Source organism: Pyrgilauda ruficollis, unplaced genomic scaffold (genome assembly GCF_017590135.1).
Source record: "Pyrgilauda ruficollis isolate IOZ18807 unplaced genomic scaffold, ASM1759013v1 scaffold97, whole genome shotgun sequence".
Classification (NCBI taxonomy): Eukaryota; Metazoa; Chordata; class Aves; order Passeriformes; family Passeridae; genus Pyrgilauda; species Pyrgilauda ruficollis.
In genome coordinates, this window is record NW_024531821.1 from 547,117 (window position 1) to 570,862 (window position 23,746).

Consider the following 23,746-nt stretch of genomic DNA (forward strand, 5'->3'; position numbering starts at 1 on the left):
AAACGCTCTCAGAGGTATTTGTCCATCATACAGATCTCAGAAGGGTTTTTTTGGCTTATTTTTCTGTCTGGTTGATTGGTTGGTTGGTTTTTAAGAAGTGTCTTCCTGCAAGAGCAGAGCACAGCACCCTTAAGGCTGGATTTGTGTTCTGCCTCCCTTGGAGGGGCCACAGCCTCCAGAATTGGGGCTTCACTTGCTGGGCAAGAAAACCTTTCCCATTCCCCTTTTAATCAAAGAATGGTTGCAGCTTCTGAGATGTGCCAAGAACGTGTCCTGTGTAGAACATTCAGCATTTGCTTGGGGTGGCACGAGGGCAGGAACTGCCATGGACAGGTGGAGGTGTCACCCAGGGCTTTGCTGTGGGCAGGCACGAGGCCACGAGCATCTGCAAATTGTGTGAGGCACTCAGCAAGCTCAGCTCCAGTGGCTCTCACAGCCCATTTCCCAAGAGATCATCTTAAAGACTCCATTTAACTGTTCGCAAGCTGTTATGTATGAAGAGCTTCTATATTTCTTGCATATTTAATTTTCTGTGAAAGAAATAATTGAGAATTCAGAGTTAAAACTTGAAGTAAAGTCTTGTTTGGATGAAATTTTTTCATGAAGAAAAATGGGAACTAATTTATTTTAAAGAAATCATCTATTTTAATAAATGTTGAGGCAAAGATTGCTGCTCAGTATCGATCTACATTTAGATCACAGACCAAGACCAGTGGGCAGGTTTAACCATCACAGGAGGAAATGGAACAAGAAGAACTTAAATCAAACCCACAGCTAAAATTATGTTTCTAAAAGTTGCACCATTGAACCAGAGACCGGGGTTCCATACTAAAGCCTAGGACTTCCCACTGGCTGTGACCAAAGTTTGACAAAACCCTCCTGGGATATGCAAAAAAATAAAAATCTACTCCCAGATCTCCTCCCTGAAGGAAAATTAAGCAGATTTAGAGCCTAAATATAAACCCAAGCTCTCAAGTGGAGATGTGCCATGGCAGGAAGGGTTAGATCCTAAAGCACAAACAGGTTCTTTTAAAGGCTTGTGGGATTTATTTAAAACTGATACAAAAATGTCCAACTCCATAATTTTGCAGCAATCAATCCTGCTGTGGAAGAGTGGAAGTCCTGCACAGGGCTCTGCTGTTTTGCTCTAAAATACAGTGGAATTCAGCCCTTTTGTGGAATGAGAACCAGGCCTGTGTGGGTGCTCTGCTTTCCTTGCTGCCTGTGGTTTGAATTTTGAGCAGCCCTTGCAGGATTTGCTGCATCTTTATGTGGGAAGAGAGCAGCACAGATAATGTTATGCATCTGTTTCACTCGTTAAAGCAGAAAACTAGAATTTCTAATTTTTATACATGTTTTTTTAACTTTATGTTTGAATTTGCTCAACTTCTGCATCCTAGTCCCCAGAATATATGAGGCACAACATTTACAGGTGACCCCAATTCAAGAAGCATCTCTTGTGGAGACCTAATCTGATTTTACTCACCTAAAACTGGGAGGATTCAAAAAGAAATCCCAATATACTGAAGATGTTTTCTATTTCAAGGCATTCCATATGCAATAGTCCTTGACCAAACTCCTTTACCTTTGTACAGTTTAGTCTTGACCTAGAATAGTTTCAGTTACACCTAAGAGTTGGCATCTCTTTGCAAAACTGACCTCTTGTTTACAATTTTATACTAATCACCTTACTGACCTTTCAGTATTGAATTTATTTGCTGTTGCAGTGCCCTACTCTCTACTGTCTGAATATTAAATGTGTTTGTTTTCCCAGAGGGCTAGAGAACATTGGACAAAAGGGTTCAGCAGGAGAGAGTGAAATAAAAAGAGGTTGTGAGTCTTTAACCTTGAGCCTGAAATGAATGTGAACCAAACTCCAGATACTTGGCTTAGATGAAGCCAGGTAAACATTCGAGTATAAGCCCACACACTACCAACCAGAACACAGCTCTTGGTGCTTACCAGGCTTTGGGGATTTTGCCTAGATGGTTGTACTTAGGACTGACATTCTGAATATCACCTTTTTCTTCTGATGGGAAAAAAAAATTGTAGTATCTAAAATTCTATTTCTTTTTTTTTTTTTTTTTTTTTGTTTTGTTGTTGTTTTTGTTTTTTTCTTGCCTGATGCAGTATAATAAATCTGACTTCCAAGGTGGGATGAAGCTGAAGAGTTTTTTTCTGTTACAGCTCCAGAGAAGAAAGAAGTGGAAACTTATAGCAATGTCAAAAATGTCCTGAAGTGTTGTCCCCACAGTCTTTTGTTAAAAGCAGTTCATTTTTTTCTGTTGTCTCCATTACTGTGAGAAAAGGGAGCTGTATCTCACTGTTTGTCTTCCCTTGGCATTGTCAGTCTCATAAAGAAACACCATTACATGAACTTACATAGTTCATACTAAACCAACACTTCCCAGGTTCTATCCATCACGGATGTCCCTGCTTTTCCATGCTTTTACAGCCATAACAACATCCCAAGTTCATCTGCTTGATTTTATCTTCAAAATAAAACTGGCTGGGCTTTGTTTCAGCAGAGCCCCAAAACGTTTTTACACCAGATATTACCTCAAACCTTGAATTTAAGCATGTATTAAAAGAACTTGTTGCTGTTGGGCCATGTAACTCTGGATAAATAATCTTTTTAAATCTGGGAGTTGTATCAGCTATAATAGGTAGATTAAATATTGTAGTATTATGGTAGAGAAACAAAAACGCCACCTTTACATGCAACAAACCCTCTGCCTTTGTTTCCACTAAGTTTTGTCCCTGCAAGCAATAATTTGATCCATTGGGGGACAGGTCTTGAAGGAGATTTTGAATTTTATTGCAATGCAGAAATTCTGTCACTGAATGATGTGTGACATTAAAAAAATAAATGTTTTCTTCTGGATGCCAAGCTCAGTACGCAATATTTTAAGTTGAGGAGGGAGTTTCTTCTAAAGTGAAAAATCAATGGAAAACTAATATACATCTCTATAGAGAGATTTTAAGTGAAGTTATGGGTTCCTACAACTCCCTTGTGAAGAAAACTCTTTAGAAATCTAATTTGATTTATTGTCAGCTTGAGGGACTTGCCCAGTTTGGCCCTTCCATTACCACTGCCTTCAGAGGGTGGCCTACCTTAGGTGTCAGCAGAGCTGAAGCAGTTCTAAGCTAATATTTCCACTACAAACCAGTGTGAACAAGAAGCCATTCCAGAAACATCTCAATGTTCTTTCAAGACCCAAACAGTCCAGGCCAAAAATTTTGCCACACACCTGAACCCAAAGTGAGAGGCTGCAGTTCTATCTTCAGACCGTGCAGCTAAAAGTCATTATTGCTCCCCTGCAATGGCTCATTAATGAATTAATTCCAGAGCCACTGCAGAGCCCCAAATCCAGGTCATGGCAGGCACGTTTGCAGAGCTGCCTGTCAAACACAGCTGGAATCTGCAGTTTTCCCTGGACTGACGAGGAGCTTGGAATGAAATCCAAGATTAATGTACTAAAGCAATACAGATGCTTTCCCTACTGTGGGATATGGAATTTACAAACTGACATCAGTTCCTCCCTTGCTAAATCATGGAGAGTTAAATACAGTTTGTGTGATGAAGAAAAGCTTTCCTGTCTTTGGATTCTGCTGGATCTGTTCAGGATAATATCAAACTCTTTTATTTAAGCAAAAATTTACCTTCACTATAAAAAATCCAGCTGGCAAATAGAACCTAAGTCTATGTCATAGAAATTGGCTGTTTCCAAGAAAATAGAATTATCTCATTAATTGATAAGCTCTAGCATCCAGCTGCAGCTGAAGAGGTGACTGGTATTTGTGTTTAGAAAGCAGAAATAATGGGGAGGTTTGCAGAAATGTCACCTCATCAGCCCATACTATAAAATACCCAGGGTAGAAAAAGTTTCCTCATTTAAATAGGCCAATATGGGTATGTGGTTTTAAGGCTGTCTTAACAGTCATACAATTGTTTTCATCATTTAAACTAATTATTCTGCTCTTGAAAAGACAAGCTAGGAGGGCATAAATAGTGAAGGGATTTGTCACCTTTTCTGTTTTTAGCAGTGCAGATGCATTCCTTACCCCACTCTGTTGACTCTACAGAGCCCTCACACAGCTCAGATTCAGCTCTCATAAATCCCTGGTTTTTAATTCCAGGAGCTCTCTTAGGTACATTGTGTGATTGCAGTGGGTGAAACTGATTTGAAATTTATTTTGTTGATATTTTTTTTTGTGCAAGACAATCTTCCCTCTTGCACCTCTGCCAACCTAAAACATTCTCACACCCCAAGGTCTGGCTGAGCCGTTCTGTGCCACTCCAATCCTCTCACCTGGAGCATAAACAGTCACATGAACTACTTTTTGTACTGTGCCCTGCTGTTACCAAATGTACCTGTGAAGGGAAGGGAGAGTATTTGGGCTGGCCCAATGATCTGAACGTGGCAGGACTTTGGCTGTTAAGATTTTTGAAAAATGATGAATATCCAAATTTAGAGACCATAAACAAGGACCAAGATCAAAGAGAAAAAAAACCAAACCAAGTCAGCCTCCTCCTCAAATGTGCTGAAATTCTGTACAACTTGGCCAGTTCCAAGCACGGGATCAGCTGGACCCCACAGCTGGAACCCTGTGGCCCTGTGCCATTACTGAAGTGCAGTCTGCCAAGGAAAAGAGGGATTAAAGCTTTCCAAAGCAGTGGTGTATCAGGCCAACCAACAATGTGCAGCATATTTACATGTAAAAAGATCCACATGCCAACCACCAAACCATTTCAAGTGTGTGTGGAGAAGCTTTCACAGTACCTGCTTGCACCTTTTCTGCCTCTGCCTGTGTTTTATTCTCCCCCCTGAGAAATGCTCAAGGTTTGCTCATGGACTACATGGAAGTAGAGGGATAGAACTCATACTTAGTCATGAAACATTTGCCAACAGATCACGTTTTGCCATTCTGTTTTTTCCTCTCTGCCCCTCCACCCCCTTCCAAAAAGTTCTGGTTTTTTTCAGCAGTAACCCAGCACAACCCTTCACTTCTTTTGAGAACTGGTAGGTCCCTGGGACTAGAGAGCATCCATCCCTTTGCCCACCCATAGAGGATGTAGTGTCCCCACTCCTCACTCTGCTCCTCCCCTTTCCTACTGGGAAAACGGTGGGCACCATCCCTGAGAATCGCTGGGCTGAGTCTTGAGTTGATTTTCACCTCTCTTCTTTCTGCCAGGTGGTTTCTGGCATTAGGTGGCCCCTGGCACAGGTCACTGACCTGCTTTAAAGACTGCATATATGGCATAAATCATGTGGCTTTCAGCATTTAAGTGCACGACTGAGACACCAAATCCAAACAGCTCGCTGTTAACAATGGGACTCAATTCAACCCAACAACCAATCCATTATTTTACTTCATGTTCTTCTATTTATTAACAAGCTGAATGGCTAGAACAGTGGGTCTATACTCGAGTGTTTACCTCACATCTGCATGAAGGACAAATAAAAGTTGGTTCAACGATACTATGTTCACATTATCCAGGCTTCCAAGTGTAGTTGTTGTGTGCAAGTTATCTCTGTTCATGTGGTAACTGTGATTTTTTTATTTTTTTTTCCCCTGTGGTAGCATGATTGCGCTTAGTACTTTGTCTGCTTGGCTTTTTGTGCTCTTGGCTGCATCCATTTAGATTTTGCTTTAAAACATTGATATTCTAGTTTTCACACTTGGCTCCTGTGTGTGTCTCATACGTACCCATCCAACCGTGTCCGTGTTCCGTGCTTTTCTGTTTGTGAAGTGTGATATGTTATGTGTAATGGTTTTTTTAACAACAATACAAAAGAGACTTTTTAATTTTAAAAAAGCCTTTCTACTTACTCACTGCAAAAAAAAAAAAAAAAACCACCAAACTATCAACATGCATGGTTTGACATTTGCATTACAATTAACATGGCTTGTCTTTTACTAGGGATGTACCACACGAGTGGACCTTGGCTTTCTTTAACCACTCCTCCCCATCAGTTCTTTGATGGCTTTAAACCTTGGTTTATTTTAATATTGCAGTCGGTACAGACATTCAAAATGCACATAACTGAGCCACTCGTTTATGCATATAACATCCAGAGACTTTGGACTCCAGCTGCCTGCACTGCCCTAACCATGTGCTACATTTTTCACCAAGTGTTCTCTGCCCCGCTGTGCCCTGGGGCCGTGCCCTCTGACAGCCCTTTCCTTTTCTCCCCCCAGATCCGCGTCGTGAAGGCATTCCGTAGCTCTCTCTATGAAGGTTTAGAAAAACCAGAATCTAGAACCTCTATTCACAACTTTATGACTCATCCTGAATTTAGGATAGAAGATTCCCAGCCCCACATCCCACTCATTGATGACACAGACCTAGAAGAAGACCCTGCTCTCAAGAAAAACTCGAGTCCACCGTCCTCGCTGAACAAGAACAACAGTGCTATCGACAGTGGAATCAATCTTACAACTGATACAAGTAAATCAGCTACCTCTTCTAGTCCAGGAAGCCCAATACATAGCCTGGAGACATCACTTTAGCTGAAAAGGTCACTGCAAAAAGAAAAAAAAAAAGAAATATAAAAAGTTAAAGTAAAATAAAATAAGAAACCCCACAGCAACCGAGATCTATAAATATATATATTAAAAACATTGCTGGCTGAAAAGCTGTTTGAACTCTTATTCACTCTGAGACAAGTGAATGAATTGTTGATCACAATGGTTTTGGGGAAAGAATGAATGGCTGATTTACATACCCCCCTGTTCCCTTTCAGAAAAACAAAAACAAAAAAAAAAATCCTCCTGCATGAATGTACTGTACACTGCTGGCCCTTCTTTCTCTCTTTTTGTTTGTTTTTATTTCCTTTTTGGTTTTTTTCTTTTTGTTTTTTTTTTTCCTCCTTAAGCAGGAACTGCAGAGGACTTCTTTCTGAGGCTATTTATCCAATTCACTGGTCTGTGAGTTTTTGAAATGCTTGTGTGGCATGGACTCAATTGTATAGATTAATTTAAATAACTTTTTTGAAGTTGCAAAGCTTAACTTGCACAGTAGATTTGCACCAGTTGGACAGAGGAACTTAAACATTTATGAGACTATATATAGAGATATATACATATAAGTATATAGATAATTAATTATATATATGTATATATCTATCTATATATATATAGTTATATATATATAAAGTTTCTTTGTTGGCATGTTGCCTTGTTTCTGCTCAAATTGCTCTGACTATTTTAACTTATTTATGTCCTAAAAAAGAATGTAATTTGTTTACAAACCTGTAGATAATATCCTTAACTATTTGTAGGGTTAAGAAAGCACTTCCTGCCGAAGTAGTATAAAAATGGCTCAGCTCAGCTCATTGAAAATGTCTGTACTCTCACACCCTGGATATTTTATTACAACCGTGCTCTGATTTCTGCCTGATTTAGTTTTTGGGTTCTTTTTTTTTTGTCTTTTTTTTTTTTTTAATAATGTAGATACTGCTAGTAAATAACAAAAGAAGCCAAAATATAACACATTGGATGTAGCATTGTGATCCTATATACAGGGAGGTAAACCAGGCTTCCTTTGTTTCAAATAAAAATCAAAATGATCAGGTTCTCTCCTTTTTTTTTTCCTTCCTTCCCTCTGATAATCTGCTTGAACTCGTTTTGGTGCAACATACAATAATGGAGGCTATTTCATTCTTCAGACATACCGCAATGGCTTCGGAAGCTATTTTTAGAGAGACATTAAATGAGTTTATAATTTAAAATAAGTTATATTTGGTTTGTCTATATGGAGATAAAAGAAATGTTAAAATCTTGTGATATACTGTGTTAATCCTTTTCGATTAGTACTTTAGGCATTTATTTCCTTATTATTTGCAAGGTATGGGCTGTTGGCATTTTGGATGAAATCACTGTAGGTTGTTGCTTTGATTTTTTTTAAAGGAAAATATAATTTCTGCACTATTAGGACTGAACGAATCTTTATTAATTGTGTATTGAGATGTGATTTGTGTGATTTTTTTTTAAATCAAGCTTGTGTTCCTGCAGTAACACAGTAATACATTATTTTACCTTCAGCTTTCTCCCAAGAAAGCTGCTTTGAAAACCTGCAGTATGGAAGGCAAAAAACATTTTTCAAGATGGTAACAGCCCTAGAAAAGTAAAAATTATGAGCTTATACAATTGCTATGTCAACCACTTGAATGCTAAGCACTTTGTGGATCACAGATTTTTCATAAATAATTTTTGTATTTAATATAAAGTTTGCTTGGAGACTTTTCAGCATATGATTTTTTCCATAACTGTACAGTGCAAAAGACATTTGGAATTACACAATCGATAATGCCAGGCGTGTTGGAACCAAACACCCTCCAACCACCTCGATCTGTTGAGTTGTTAAGGTGTTTTTCTGGTTGTCCTAAAGTTGGCTCCATACAGTGGTGCATCTCTGCAGTCACAGCAGCTTAACCAAGCCAGAACTCTCCAAACCAAGCTTAGACTCATGGCCAAACTGCAGACTGACCCCGATGTTGTGAGGGCGCATCAGGACTCTCAGCCAGGTAAAGCTCTGAGCAGCTCCCCTTGCCAGCTGCCGGACTCGGGGCTGGGAGCTCTGCTGGCTGTGGCTCACCCTCAGCCCCGGGGGCAGGCAGGGTGCCCCAGCAGCCAGGGATGGGCGCCAGGCAGGAAGGTGCTCTGTGACTGGGCACTCCCCTGTTCACCACGGATTGGCTCCCTGGGCCTCTGGGCATCTCTGGCCAGAAGACAAAAGTGGTATCTCTTTACAGGGAAGCCTCTAGCTTTGGACTTGAACATCTACAGAAGCTATTAATACTGGAACAGTTTCTTTTCAGCATCTTAACACACTGACTGTTTGCCTTTTTGTTTTCCAACACTCTTCATGCTTTTTCTTGGTTCCATTTTTTTTTTTTTTAAATTTTTGAATTTTTTCCTGTAGGAGTACCCCTCCCTAAGGTACCATTTGCAGACTTGAAAACTGTTAAGAAAACGAACACTGCATTCTGTGTATATATAGTAAAACATATATAAACTGAGATGCATAGAAAACTTGGGCTTTTGTGAGCAGAGACTGTGCTTTATGTATATGATAAATGATAGACTTTTTTTTTTTTTTAAAGCAGAATAGCTATGACCTTTCAACTACAAGTCGTGCATCACAATTCCTTTCTTTTATTGCTTGACCTCTCTGTGATGGGAACAATGGATCAAAAACCAAAATGATCAGTTTGTTAAAATTCCCTGCAATATATAAATGCTCGCTCTCTACGTACTGTACTTAGCAGCATGAGATTTGTGGACAACAATACAGTGGTACATTGGCAATCCATCCCACTAGGGGTTATTAATATATGTTCATTCATCTGTTTTTATGAATTTTTTTATCTAGACAATAATTGTAAATAAAGAACTTACTCTGTCTGTTCATTTAATACTATGCAAAAGGTTATGCTTTCTATTGTTATTCTTATTCCTACAGTGTGATGCTGGAATGTTTGTGGTTTCAAAAAAAAAACAAACAAAAAAGACAAAAGTAAGTAAAATATGTGATGTAAATTATTTTATAGTTTGAAACAAAATGATAAAGATTTACTCTTGCTGCTTTCTGTCTAATAGATCTCTCTTGGCAGGAGCACAAGTGGAAAATTTAAAGAAATAAATTCACAAAGCAGCATGAACAATAATGGTCTGAATGTAACAGCTTTCTTTATTCTCACCTGAAATCCCGAGATGCAGCTCTGGATTCCCGCTGGGATGTTTGGATGTGCAGGTGGATGTAAATCTGGACTGGCAGTGAGGACCCTGCTCCCCAGGCACAGCTTGCCTCCCTTGCCCCAGGGGCTGAGCAGCCCCCAGGGCTCTCATTCCTGCCTGCCTGGCCGGGAAGCCTGGAGGTGGGAATGCTCCTGGGAGTGCTGCAGGGAAATGGCTGCATGAGTGCTCAGGAAAGTCAAAGCATGAAGTGAATTTGGGAACAAGGAGCTTAATCTTGGCCCTAAGAACAACAGCTCTCGAAGGCTTTTCCTGACATTGATGACAGCTCTGCACTTACACCGATTTTTTTTTTCAGCTCTTTCTCCATCTGTCAGAGGGAGAAAAATTAACTTTCAATTTTTAGAACTGGGGAGTGCATCAGGACTGTCAGCCAGGAGAATTAGAATAGGGGAGTTTAGTCCAGGACTCCTCCTGCCACTGAAGACCTAGGGAAAAAGGAGGGAATTCTCATTCCAGTGCTCAGGCCCTGAGCCCAGAAGTTCCTTCCCTTTTTTTCCCAGCTTAGATTGATTCAATTGTGCTCATACAATATTGTTGCTTTAGGAGTTAGCCAAGCAGGCCAGGTATGAGGTGAGTGGCTGTCAGATAATCTCATTTGTAAAGGTAAAATGCTTCTGATTACAGATTTTCCTGTCTTCTCAAATAATTTCAAACTTTAATTCACCAATTCTCTATCAGAAGTTATACTTGATAGAGGCCAAAATGAAATAGTGCTGCACTGTGAGGAAAGTTACCAACAAATAAAACTGTACTCAGCACCGTGAATTCAACAAAACCCCTAGAGAAAACAATTATTTAGACAGCAGATTTCTTGGATTAATGCAGCTTTACAGCTACTTTGGAATGAAACTCTTTTCTGCTTTGATTTTGGGAGCTCAGGGTAGGTAATAATCAGACAGTATTTTTACTTGAATTCCCTGTCCCTCATTTCCCCCCTCCTCACACGCACGAGTTGATTTGCAGCGTTCGTCCGAGTGCTTTGGGCAGGGCTCTCCATCTCTGCAGAGCAGCACCTGTGAGGAGGTGTTGGTAAGAAACAGCTCTGCCTTGTTCAGTGTGATTTGGGCACTCTGGGAATGCTGCAGCCCCAGAGATGTGCTTTAGCAGCTTCACCTTTGCAGGAGAGTTTGTGAAATATGGGATGGATGTGCATTGCAGGTGCAAATTGGGAAGAAAAGCAGGAATGAAATTCCCCACAATGCTGAATTCCTGCTCTGTGCAGCAAACTGAGGTTTCAGAAAGGCACATATTTGAGGCTATTCATCCATGAGGGAGAACCAGGGCTGACACTCTGACTCAACATAGCAATGCTGGAAGTTTTTAGCTGTTTTATGCCAAAACCATGAGGGTAAACATTGTGACCTCTGTAGAAAACCAGGCGGTGATTTGCTGAGGTGCTGTACTGATAAGGAAGAGGGAAACGGTGCATAAATAGCAGATAAAGGAGAGGCCAAAAGGGGAAATGAAGGAGAAGGAGGAAGAAAATGCAGGTGCATCTATAGTTTGCTATCTACTGAAATGAAATGGAGTCGTAATTGCTTGTGACTGGTTGATCTGGCACTGAGTTCCAGCCCAAGAGTACTCCCTGTCTGAAGCCCTTTCCAAAGAAGTCCCAAAGCAGCTGGGAGTAGGTGACCTCTGGCATCCCAGTGCCCTGGGTGTCTGCTGCTGTCCGTGCCCCAAGCAGGGCTGGCACCACCTGTGGCAGCCAATGTGGGCACGGGGGCAGCACCAGGGCTCGACTCTTCTCACCTCCTCTTGGTATTCCAGCACTTTTAGAGTGGCTTTTGAGGAACCACTAAAGGTAAGCACTGGATATTTGCCATTTGTGTTTGCATTCCTGCAGCTGTGTGAGACTTTGGCAGAATAGAGCATTAATAATAATAATAATAATAATAATAATAATAATGATGATGTATTCCTGGCTCCGATCTGGACAAGGGTCCATGTGTGCATCACTCTAGGCTATGAACTACAAGTCCATATTTCTGATTTTATGGAATCCATGTAGGGAATGCTTGGGTTTGATCACCAGCACACTGCTATAGGAGGAACTGGGAAGAACAGGGAAGTGTTTGATTCTGTTTTTCTTTTTACAAGAAGGTTTTAACAGGCACATTATAATCTAACTAGGTGGGAACTAAAGAGAAGTATGATCAAACAACTAATTTATTAAACAGGGCACACTGTTGAAAAACACAAAGCCAAGGAAATATTTACAACATTTTCTCCCACACGTTCAAACAAACTGATTTTCTATCTGGGAGCCCATGTTTGCCTGGTAATAAGTGAAGTGTTAAATTCCAAGTAAGGGAATGCACTTCACTCCTTCCTCTGATGGATTTGGTTGATTTTCCAGCAAATTACAAAGCACCTGCCTCCACCCCTTGTGTGTGGGCATTTGAGAATCTCTAGGAGTTGAGCTGGTATAAAATGAGCATTATTGGTGCACAGCAAACAGCTTTTACAATATTATGAAAATTAGAAAAACGAGTTATGCTTCTTTGTTTGAGCTTTCTTGGAAAGTCTCACAGAGCATTTATGGCACCTACTAAGGATGGCCCTTTATCCCAGAATCCCAGAGCAGCCAGGGCTGGAAGGGACCTCTGGAGATCACCCAGTCCAACCCCCAGCAAGGCAGGGTCACCTGGAGCAGGTGACACAGGAGCACACCCAGGTGGGTCTGGAATGTCTCCAGAGAGGGTGACACATGGATTTATAAAGCTCCTAGTGCTTTCATCAGGGAGTTATTTAAAATTATTCCAGCTTCAAGTTTCAAAAGAGGCATTTAAAATAATTATCTAAAATTATTGAAGAAAATTTAATAAGAGTGATGGGATGATGAGTCACAGGAATGAGTTACTAATACTTTCTCACCATAGAACACCAAATGGGAAAGCTCTCTCAGGCTTCTTTGCATATGGAGAGTTAATTACAATTTTTAATTTGATACATGTTTGGAATTATTTTCTAGAAGACAAAGATTCCGGGAGTCCTAGCAGATGTCACTGTGCACATAAATAGTGCTGTGTGGGAAGGAAGGGAATGACACAGAAACCTTCCTGTCCCAGCTGGAGCTGCCGGATGGCCAGCCCTGCTGCAGGGCCCTGGGACAGCCCTGCTGCTCCCCCACAGTCACTGCCTGGGAGGAGCACGGGGCTCCTGGCCTGGGACAGACTGCTTTTCCACTTGTTTGTTTGTTTGGGCTGTTCCTGGGGATTTCAGTGGCTTTCTCTCCAGTTCCAGGCCTGGTCTCACTGCATGGTTTTGCGGGGAGTGGTGCCTGCTCAGGGAATGAAGCCATAATTCATTCAGAGTAAAGTGTCTGTTCTAACAAGCCTACCAAAAAAAAAAAAAAAAAAGGGAATTAAAGAGCTCCCCAGCAGAACATTCAGTGCTCTGGACTGTCTTTGTGTGCTGCCACCTATCACAGAGGACTTTGGCTTCAGAGGCAAAGCTGCAGGGTCACAAACATCTGCAGAGGAGGGGTTCCTGCCAGGCAGGGGCTCCCCTGTGCCAAACCCATCACACTTCCTGGGAAGGGAGAAGGAGCTCTGCCTGCTCCTTGGGAAGCTGCTTCTGCTGCCATAGGGACCTTTTTGGAGGTTTTATTCTACTGGCACGAAATAAAGTCCCTTCCAGCTGGTTTTATTATCCTGCTGTCTGTGCTTGGGAGGGATTTGGAAGGTTTCAGTACTTCTCTATTACATTTGCTGTGCTATTTTCTGAAGGCCTGAGGTGATAAAAGTGGCTGTAGTGAAATATTCCTTCTGACTTCTTTCCTTGTATTAAACTCCACAGTCTCCTGTACCCCACAACTCCTAGATATAAATTGTATTTTCACTGGATGAGAAAACTCACTTTGGCTGAGAACACTGCAGGGATGATTCAATTGCCTTTCTTTTCATTTTCATGTATCAGGACAGAAGCACTCCCCAATAATGCCAAAGCATTTTGTCTCCTCGGTGTTCCTGCCAGGACATTTTGTTCCTGAAAATTTGGAGGCTGATCCATGATCTGCCACTGGCAGAGCATCCTTATGCTAATGGTGAGCCTGGTGGAAATTTGCCATCCCTCCAAACAGCCAACATTGAAAATAATGGCTGGGACAGCCCTGAATCACCTCACACCAGAGGAAAGCTTTGCTACCTATAGTCAATAATTAACTGAATTTCTTTATCAATGCAGAACCTCTGCAGTCTCACCACATCGAAGTGTTTTGTTGTATTATTGAATCTTGAAATGGGACAGAGCTGTGGTCACAATTTGAGTTTGCTTTCTTCTGTAGTTCATGCACATGTCACGTGTTACAAATCATGGTTTTATTTAAAAAAACAACCAAAGAACATTCTTTAGGATCCCCAGCAATCTGAGATTTAGTAGGGAAAACAGGCAGGTACGTAAACATCCTGAATGATCACTTCTTGTAAATTAGTTCCACAGAATATCATTCCATAAATGCTGTCAAAGTAGAAAAAATCTGGCTGGCTTAAAAAAAAAACCAAAGCAGACTACTGGTCATGGAATTCTCCTGGGCTTAGAAAGTGCATACTTTTGATGTCAAGACTTTGCAGGCAATGTTGGTAGGGAAAAGAGAAGAAATCCTGCCTTTTGCAATGGTAGCACCTTTAAAAAATACTGCTTTTGCTCCTGAGGCTGCAACTAAATGGTGTCAGAATGGCAGAAAAGTCCAAATACTGAAACACAGATCAAGTAATTTGAGCTCAGGAAAAAAGTCCATTCTTTAAAGAAGGTGACACCATTTAAAAAGTTTTCAAGATTTGAGTAGCTAAAGCTCAGTTGAGGCTAAGCCAAAAAGCAGAACAAGAGTTTAAAATCTTGTGCTAAGGGGACTGCTGGGCAGACAGAGGAAACAGCAGGTGCCAAAAGGGAATCCTCTAAAGGCACCCAGAAATTCTAATGTATGTAAGCAATTAAACCCAAACCTCGGAGCTACAAACTTCTGCTGCTGACTGTGACAGGTTTATCTCATTTGCATCTCTAAGGGCATCTGACACAAATTAAAGACATTAAAGGTCAGCCTGAGAGGCTGCAGCAGGTGAGGGAAGCTTTGCTCTGGGACAAACTGCAGCAGCTCAGCCTGCAGTGCTGACAGGCAAAGGGAAGGAGCTGAGCAGGGGGGAAGGGAGGGGACATTTTAATTCTTGGGGAGCTCAGGGGAGTGATTCCCTTCTGTTCAGCTGTTGTGTCCTGCAGGGTGTTGCTAATGGAGTTTGGGGGGGAATAGTGAGGGTTGTGTGCTGAACTCCCCAGCCACCCTGCTGGGATTTATAATCTGGCACACCCTTGTTCCTTTTTTTTTTTTTTTTTTTTTTTTTGCCTTTATTCTGCTGTTGGCCATTAGAGACTTTGAAAAACTTCCCGGTAAAATTTTAGCTTTTATGGGGCAGAAGAGTACAACAAAGTCCCAGTGAGGAAATCCTGTTTTTCTTCTCTCATCCCCAAATCATAATTACCTTTGATGACAATGAGAGATGTTTGCAACCTGGTAGTCTGGATCCTCAAATATTATTTCAGTTCTTTGGAATATTAGTCCAGTTATTGGGGTTGATTTTTGCTTCTAATCTGCTGGCTTGAAATTGCACTAGAGATTTATAATTGGAATAATTTCCACAAACCCTGAAAAATTCCAGTGTTCCAAAGCTAATGCATCATTCTGTGGCTTTTGATATATCAGTTAATCTTTGCTTCATGTTTCAACTGACAGAGCACAGGTTCTTTGATTTCAGGAGTTCCCCCAGGTTTTTCTATTTATCATCCTTAATTTCCCATCAGTGTCCATGGGTGCTGTGTAACAGAAAGCAAGGCCAGGAAAGGGTGCCCAGGACCTGTGGGCTTGCACTTTAATTCTGTAGTTGTTTGGTGGTTTAGGATCTCTCTACTGATGGGAAGCCATGGTCATGGCCATTAAAAACAATCCTGGAGTATAAGCAAGGCACAAATTAACATTAATGATTTATTTCTGACTAAACAGGGAGGCAGAATTCATATAGGAATTACCTACAGTGGAAATCAATATCAGATTTCAAAGATTCTGCTGCTACGTCTTCAAATTCACTGAAAAAAGGGATCTCATCAGACTCTTGTTGCTCAGTCTTGTGCTTAATCTGTCACTGACAATGCAAGCAGTAGTTTTTTTAGAATTGATGTTAAATATTTTCAAATCTGTTCATGCAGGGAAAGGACATGAATGTGTTGGTTTAGATTTAAGGGCAGTTTGGGGGGATTTTTTTTTGTTGTTTTTGTTTTTTTAAACCTCCTCATAGTGGATGTCTCATTGCAGTGATACTTTTTTAATTATAATCCTTTGTCTTATTATATCTTGGAGTAATTTATGTGTTAGGTTTTTCAATGTGCTCCTCAGATTAGAATACTGAAAGAAAACAAGAATTCAACTCATTTTTATGTGCTTCTTGTGACATTAAAGATTGAGATGATGCCATAGAAATGCAACAAATTGTGGGCACGAGGTTTATATGTTTTGGATTCAGACACAGGGAAATGCCAGGATCAGGTTTCTGAATGAACACCAGCTGATTTCCAGCCAGGGTACACAGATGTGCTGTTTGATATGGAAAACTGAATAAAAAATAAACAGCAATGTCACATTTCAGAAACGATGGTGATCTGTTCTTGTTCTGCCAATCTCTGAGGAACCCTCAGGGGCTGTGGATTGGAAAAGCTGATCTGGTAGAGGAGCAGGGTGCCACAGAGGCTGGTAAAGCTGTCAGCTCTGTGCCATGCCCGTTAATCTGGCGGCACATCTTAGCAGAGAGACATTTGCTGCAGAGGGATGACAGGAGGGGCAGAATTTGGATCGCAGCAGCATCCTTCAGCCACAACATTTGGATTGCTCTGGTTCCTGACGCCCCAGAGAGGCTGAGTTTGGGTCTGAGACTCACAGGAGGGAAACACACTGCAGTGCTGCAGGAGCAGTGCCAGAGTGAGGGGATTTTAACCATCAGAAGCTGCTTTTGTTTGAATCCTGCCCAGCCCAGGCTGAGTGCTGCAGGGTCTGCGTGTGATGGGCACGGTGGTGATTCCCCAGACTCACCTCATGCTGCAGGTGCAGCCCCTGACAGTGGCACCACGGAGGGGACAGGGTGTTTGTCACCGTGCCAGGGGTCCAGGCTGGGAGAAATTCTCCTTCAAATGGAGCTGAGACGTCCCAGGATGGAAGAATGTGTTACTAATAATAACAGAGGGCAAAAGTGTGAAATCAGTGAGGTTCCTGATACCAAAATAGCTAAACCAGAGGGCAGTCAGAATTAAGGGAATAAAAAGCAGTTCTATTTATTGAAGGGCCATCAGGTACATTTCAGGCAGATGAAATCTCCCAGTCTTCACCCAAAATGGACCATGGGTCAGGGGTTTTTACACTTTTGTAAGTTTGGTGCATTTGCACATTGGGGGTTCATCTGCCAATTCCAGCTCCAGGTAATGAAGTCATTGACCCCAGGTTTGCTCCCCCAAGTCCCTTTTGTTCCCATCTCTGGCCCTGAGGCAGTGAGGTGTCCTTGATTGCCAGGCCTGGAGAGGAATTGTTGTGTCTGCCCAAAATGGGAAAGCTGCAGCTGACACTGAGTGTGGGATTTGGAGTTCTACACTAGAGAACTGCAGGAGAACAAAGAGATGGAAAATACAAAAGCTAAAATGCTAAGGCATCATTCAATTCCCCAGCATCCCTGGCCATATTGCACAGCTCTGTCACCAAAGTGCCACCACTGTGTCCCTCTGAGGGGTTAATGAAGACCCTGACATCCCATTCCTGCTCCTTCCCCCACAGCAGCACTTCTGAGTGGAGGAGAAACGCACAAATTATCTCAGCTCATCTTCAAATGGAATTTTTATTTCTGTAGAATAGAAATGCTGTTCATTCAGCCATCCTGGGTGCCCTCAGCAGAGATTAAAATGCAGCTATGAAAGACCTGTGACATTAGAACTGAATCTCATTAGGGCCATTTTGTGCAGTCCACACCACCAAAAGAGCAGATTATCACTTGAAACACTCTCCTCAAGCTTCAATAATTTCCAGAAAACTGCTGAGCTTTGAAGCAGTCTCTTCCATGTGAAGTTATTCTGATCAAAAGGAAGAGCTGTTTCTAGGACTTGCTTTTGCTTTCTGATCAGTTTTTCCTTCTTTTCTTCTCATTTTACCTCTTTTTGTTGGGGTGGTTTTTGGTTTAATTTTTTACTTTTTTAACTGCTGTGGGTGGAATTTTGATTTTGGTTTATCAAAGTAGAGCAACCAAAAATCATATAAGTAGATTATGGTCTTACTCAGGAGGTTTTAAAAAAAAAAAACCACCACAAACCATGCTCAATAGCAATGCACGTGGCGATCCAAATTCTTTGATTTTGTTCCTGTTTTGGAGTTCTTGTTTTCCACTTGGCTCCACTGTGGCTGCAGAAAAGGCTGATGATAGTCTAATGACTAATATAATTTTAAATCTCTAAGAAATAAACTCTAAAACTTTTCCTCACAAAGACGAATTAAATCATTCAGGTTAAGGATCGCAAAGATGGAAAAAGTCCATCCAATAATTTTTCTTTTTCCACTGAGCTGAAAGAGGAGGCTTTTCCAGATCCAGCAGCTCCTGTGTGGAATTCCCAGGACTGTGCAGGATCTGCTGGAAGCACAGATGAGCATCCCACACATCACAAACCCCACTCCAGAGGGGGAATTGTGCCACTCACCTGCTGAATTCACAGGGCAAAGGACACAAGAACACTCAGAGCTTAACAGGAAGGGTGAACCCAGGGGTTTGGGGAGCTGCAAGTGGAGAATTCTTTATGGCATTGCAAAGTGTGCAGGAATTCAAACTGGAAATTGAGTTTTACATCCAGAGCTCTGTGCCCCAGGTGCAATAACTCAATTCTTCACATATTTGATAAATGCAGGGCTAAACTCAGACTGGGAGCTCTTCTGAGCCCTTTTCAAGCAAGGGAGCAGCACCTCCCAGCAGGTCTGAATTAATTTCTAATCATTTAAACAGATTAAATCCCTTCTGATCTTTTAATTGTATTTTCTTACCATAGTTTTAAATGCAGGCTTTCAAATATACCCACAATTTATGCAGATCATAACAGCTTTGCTGTGATTTCACACCTTTGAAGAGGCAATCAGGCTTCTCTGTTTGCTGAAACCATTGTGGCAAGGAAACAGAGGGACACTGCAGCATCCTGCCAGTGGAAAACCCACCGGGATACTCATCTCTCAACAGTGATATAGTCCACGAAGGAATTTAGGAAAATTAACAGGTTAGTTTTAAAATTCAAGTGAGGGAAAACCAAAATTGTCATGTTGGTTTTCCCTATGTAATAAATGCAAGGACAAGGGTCTAGCAAAGAAAGCAGAAATTCTCTTTGAACAAAGAAATTGTTTGGAAAAGGACAGTTGTGCTGTCAAAGTGATCTCTTGGGATAGAAATTCCACGAGCAGCAGTGGTAGCTCAGCAAGGGGCTGAAATCTGACATGTCTCAGGGGGGCCTTACCCAGCAGAACTTCCATGGCTCTGCAGGAGGGATGGATGGACTTAAGAACTGTGAGCCCAAACTGCACCACTGGATGCGGCCAAGGTTGGAACACAAAACAGCTGTGAAGGGACACCAAAGGAGGACCTCTCCCAGAAGAACAATGAGATTTGTTCCTGATGTGGGTTTCAGTATGAGCAGAGCAGCTGAGGAGAAAATCTTCTTTAGGTTGGTCTCTGAATCCAGCCAGACTCACTTTAGCTCTGAGGGAAACCCTGCAGCAAACTGGGGGGAGAAATTTCAGTGTAAACACTGCCAAAACAGCCTCACTCACAGTTTAAGTCAGGAGAAAAGCAGCATCTAATTATGTAGAAAGGATGCAAAAATGCTTGAACTAATTATGAAAGCCCTTACTCATTGCTGCAATGATGAGGCCTGCACATTGTAACAGCCTCAAACTCTTTCCTACCCTAAATCTTACAAGTGGTACCTGCAAATGGAGCTGCAGCTGAAGGACAACAAAAGATGCTCTCAAAGCATGGTAGTGCAACTCAGAGTGGTGGTTTCTGCCAGGCTGAGCTCCTCAGCTGCACAAAGTGTCAAAGTGGGACTGTTTTCTCCAGCTGGATACATGCTGGAACATTTCAACAGGAACCGGTGCATTTGCAGTATTAAAAGTTATGGCTGCACCCACCACTGACTCCTCTGAAGGGATTTTTCCTTGGATAAGTTAAGTTGATGACTTTGGATTGCTAAGGGTAGAACTGGTGAAGTTGTGTTGAAATCTGTGGAATTCTGAGCCACATTTCCTTTCAGATGTATGAGCTGAAATCGACTGTGCCAAAGCTGTGTGAGGCCAGCCATGAGCTGTAGGGATGAAGGAGAATCCATGGAAATAGGGAGGTCTGGTGTTATCTGCACAATGAACTGCAGGTCCACGTGGCTGGGTGAGCCAGAAGCAGTGAGGGGGAAGAGGAGGGAGGTGTGAGGGTGAGCAGCAGCCAGGAAACCAAACCAAACTGAGCTCCAGGCCAGCAGCAGAGAGGCCAAGGTGAGGGACTGAGTGTTGCTGTTTGCTCCCGAGCACCCCTAGGAAAACCCAGCTGATGGCAGATCAAGAGTGATGCCCTCAGGACCTCTGGAGCTCAGCTGGGCCTCTCTAGGAATGCCAGGTCCAAGGGTTTTCCAGATGCCTCACTGTCCCATCTGGGTCACCAAACTGATGCCTCGAGGAGCTGGAGCAGAGGCTGGATGGAGTTAAGGGGAATAAAGATGATATTTAGTGAGGTGCCTTCAAAGGCCACACCCTGCAATACCAGAGCCACAGCCGTGGCTCTGCCTGGATGGCTCCAAGATGGAGCAAAAGAACATCAAGAGGACACTGAGAAAGAAATTCCATCAGTTGTTTTTCCCTTTCTGTCCCATAGCCAAACTCATCTGTCCTTGTTAAAGGCACTTCCAGTGTGATCATTCCCTTGTTTCAGGGATTTACGTCATGTTTAAGCTGAGAACAGCAGTTCAGACATGCTCACCACTCCACATGACACACTCCAAAAACCCGAGAAGCTCCACACGTGCCTGCTCAGGATTTTAATCAGGAGGTGAGATCGGTTTCTTCCCCAGTTATCCCAAGAGCTGACTTGATATTTCAGTGCTCGGATTAGCCACAAAGTGTCACCCTAGACCATCACACAGTCTAATGAGAGGCACTCAACCGAATCCCCAGCCGGGGAATAGGCTGGGAAAAGGATTCTGCTTCTAAATAAATTAGCAATCTTCCCAGGTGAATCTATTTCACCCTGCAACACCTCCGAAGCCAGTCGTGCTGCCCAGGTGTTGCTGGAAGTTTGGGCAGGAGCCACCTCATTATTTGTGCTAATTGCCATCAGCACAGGGCTCTGTGCTCTCCTTTCTGCCTGAGAGCTTGGCCTCTGCACTCCTCAGATGTCAAGAGAACATTCTAAGTCTGCTCTTTGTGATTCCTGGGGATTTCCTGTCAAAAGCAGACTTTTCCAAACTTTAAAAATATCAATTAGGGTTTGAAGGTCTGAACACAAGGTTCAGAAAAAGCACAGCCCTTCAGCTTGACTCCAATAAATTACTCCAGTGATGCTTCAGAAGTGGTCCCAAAGGAAAACCTCCTGTCTGACTTCCTTCTACTTGGTTTCTGAAATTATTTGGAATACAAATTGATTTATAGTCCTGGGCTTTCCCCACAGAGCTTTCATTTCAAATGAAGCTGGTGATGTCCAGATTTAGATCTACAGATTAAATTAAATTAAATTTAGATTTAGATGATACAAAAATCTTGAAACAGTGATAATTTTCAAGTCTGGAAACTAATTTTCAAGAAAACTGGGGGTTTGGCCTTTTGAGAATGGAAAGGCACAAGTAGAATAGAAAATACATTTTAAAATATTTAAAATGTTTACAAAGAGGAAATTATTGTAAGGAAGACAGAAATGCATTCATGTTCAAGAAAATAGCATTGAACACACAGAGAAAATGGATTAGCACCTTTCAGGCAAGACCAATGCCCAAAAAATGTGAATTTTCAAAGGGAAAATTGCTTTGCAGCACTGTTTTCTTGCTAATTTTGTCCATAATATGTGCTTTAAAATTAATCCAGGTTCAGTTCTTCTATTCTGTAGATCAAGGCCACTCAGGATAACACTCAACAGGAGAATATTTTTGACAGAGGGTTTTTTTAAAACCAAAGTAAAATTAATTTTCTAACAATGATATTGTAAACCTGAACTAATTGTTTTCTTCAGTACTGAAAAAGGAACAATTCAGTGTTTAATAAGTTAAATCAGACCTTCTAAGATCACATGCTCTGTTTTAAAATGTTGATTTTTGCAACAGTTTTTTGCTTGTTGGTTAATAAGGGACATCTTTGATTACAATACTTAGGATAGTGTTTTATTCCTTCTAAATTTAACTACAGTTGGATATCAGAAAGTGGAAGCCAAAACAAAATATATGTCCCAGGAGGAAGAGAGTTTTAATTTCTCAAGTTTTCTTTTTACTGTGTTACATCCATGTATGAGACCTTCTAAAGAAAATATTATTTTTTTTTTATTATTATACTGTGCATGGACAGATAAAGAAATGTTTCAATTTCCTCTCCAAAATAAATTTTGAGCAGAGAGACTTTATCCTAAACCCCCTGAAGTTTCCTGTCAAGGTTTTAACTTGCAAGTATCAGTTCTTGAATTTGTAAGCAGAACAAAAAGCTGGAAAAGAGTTTCAAATTTTGAAGAGATTCCTGCTTTTCATGCTGCTGCTTTCATTTAAATTTTAATTTGTGTGATATAAATGTAAATAGTAATTCTGGTCCCTTTTTATTCTATTTTAATAGAGAATTGCATAGGAAAAAATTCAGAGTAAAAGTTCATCAACTCTACCCTTTCTAAGAGAGTCATCAATGAAGAGTGTGGAACTCACCATGGCCTTGGGTTTGTCCTTCAAATGTGCTCAATTTCTGTAAAAAACCATAGAAATTCCACCTGCTTGCTCTCAAATCTGAAGTCTGATAAAACAATCTGTTGACAGTTTCAACTTGAAAAAATGCTCTTAATTTTAATTTCCATTCGTGTGGAATTTTTCAAGTGTTTTGTAGCTAAATTGAATTCAGGGAGTCCCCACTGCTAAGGCTCTTCTTTTTGAGGCTCACTTCCAGCCTCCAGTAAAACCAGTTAATTAAAACTGGAGTCATATTTTTCTCTGGAAACTTCCACAGAGAAATTTTCCAAAAGGAGTATAAAGGATATATATCCCTTTTGAGGAATATGTGAATATTTCAGTGCTTTTGAACAGAATATTTTTCTGGAGAAGGTTTTATAACTCAGCACAAAGGCGTAAATGGGCAATGGCCTTGTTGAAGGATTCTTGTCTCAGGACAGAAAGATTTAAGTAAATTGCCTTTTTCAAAGCTGATTCTCTTTACTCAGCACAAATTAAGTGTGTTTAGATTAAATTACCTGCTGAAGGCCCTTTTTATGCTAAGGCTCTTCTTTTTGAGGCTCACTTCCAACCAGTTGATTGAAGCTGGAGTCATATTATCGTCTGGAATCCTATTTTCCAAAAGGAATATGAAGGATATCTATTCCTTTTGAGGAATATGTGAATATTTCAGTGCTTTTGAACAGAACACAAGAAACAGAGGTTTTTCTGGGGAAGGTTTTATAACAGCACAAAGGCACTAAAGAGGCAATGGCCTTGCTGTAGGAGTCTTTTCTCAGGACAGAAAGATTTAAGTAAATTGCCTTTTTCAAAGCTGATTCTCTTTACTCAGCACAAATTAAGTGTGTTTAGATGAAATTCCCTGCTGAAGGCCCTTTTTTTGCTAAGGCTCTGATTTTTGAGGCTCACTCCTGACCTCCAGTAAAACCATTTGATTGAAGGTGGAGTCATATTTTTGTCTGGAAACCTCCACAGAGCTGTTTCCCTTCTGTGAATATTTCTGTGCTTTTGAACAGAACAC

The 23,746-nt window shown here is 41.3% G+C and overlaps 1 protein-coding gene across 3 annotated transcripts in view; it reads left to right on the top strand.

Moving 5' to 3' along the window:
• Positions 1-9,668, top strand: part of ATP2B2 (ATPase plasma membrane Ca2+ transporting 2) — a 228,873-nt gene extending 219,205 nt beyond the window's left edge. For all 3 annotated transcript variants that reach the window (XM_041489963.1, XM_041489964.1, XM_041489965.1), the window contains one exon: positions 6,205-9,668. In XM_041489963.1, coding sequence (XP_041345897.1) covers positions 6,205-6,516 — 312 coding nt within the window. In that variant the 3' untranslated portion in view covers positions 6,517-9,668. The remainder of the gene's footprint in view (positions 1-6,204) is intronic.
• The last annotated feature ends 14,078 nt before the right edge of the window (positions 9,669-23,746 follow it).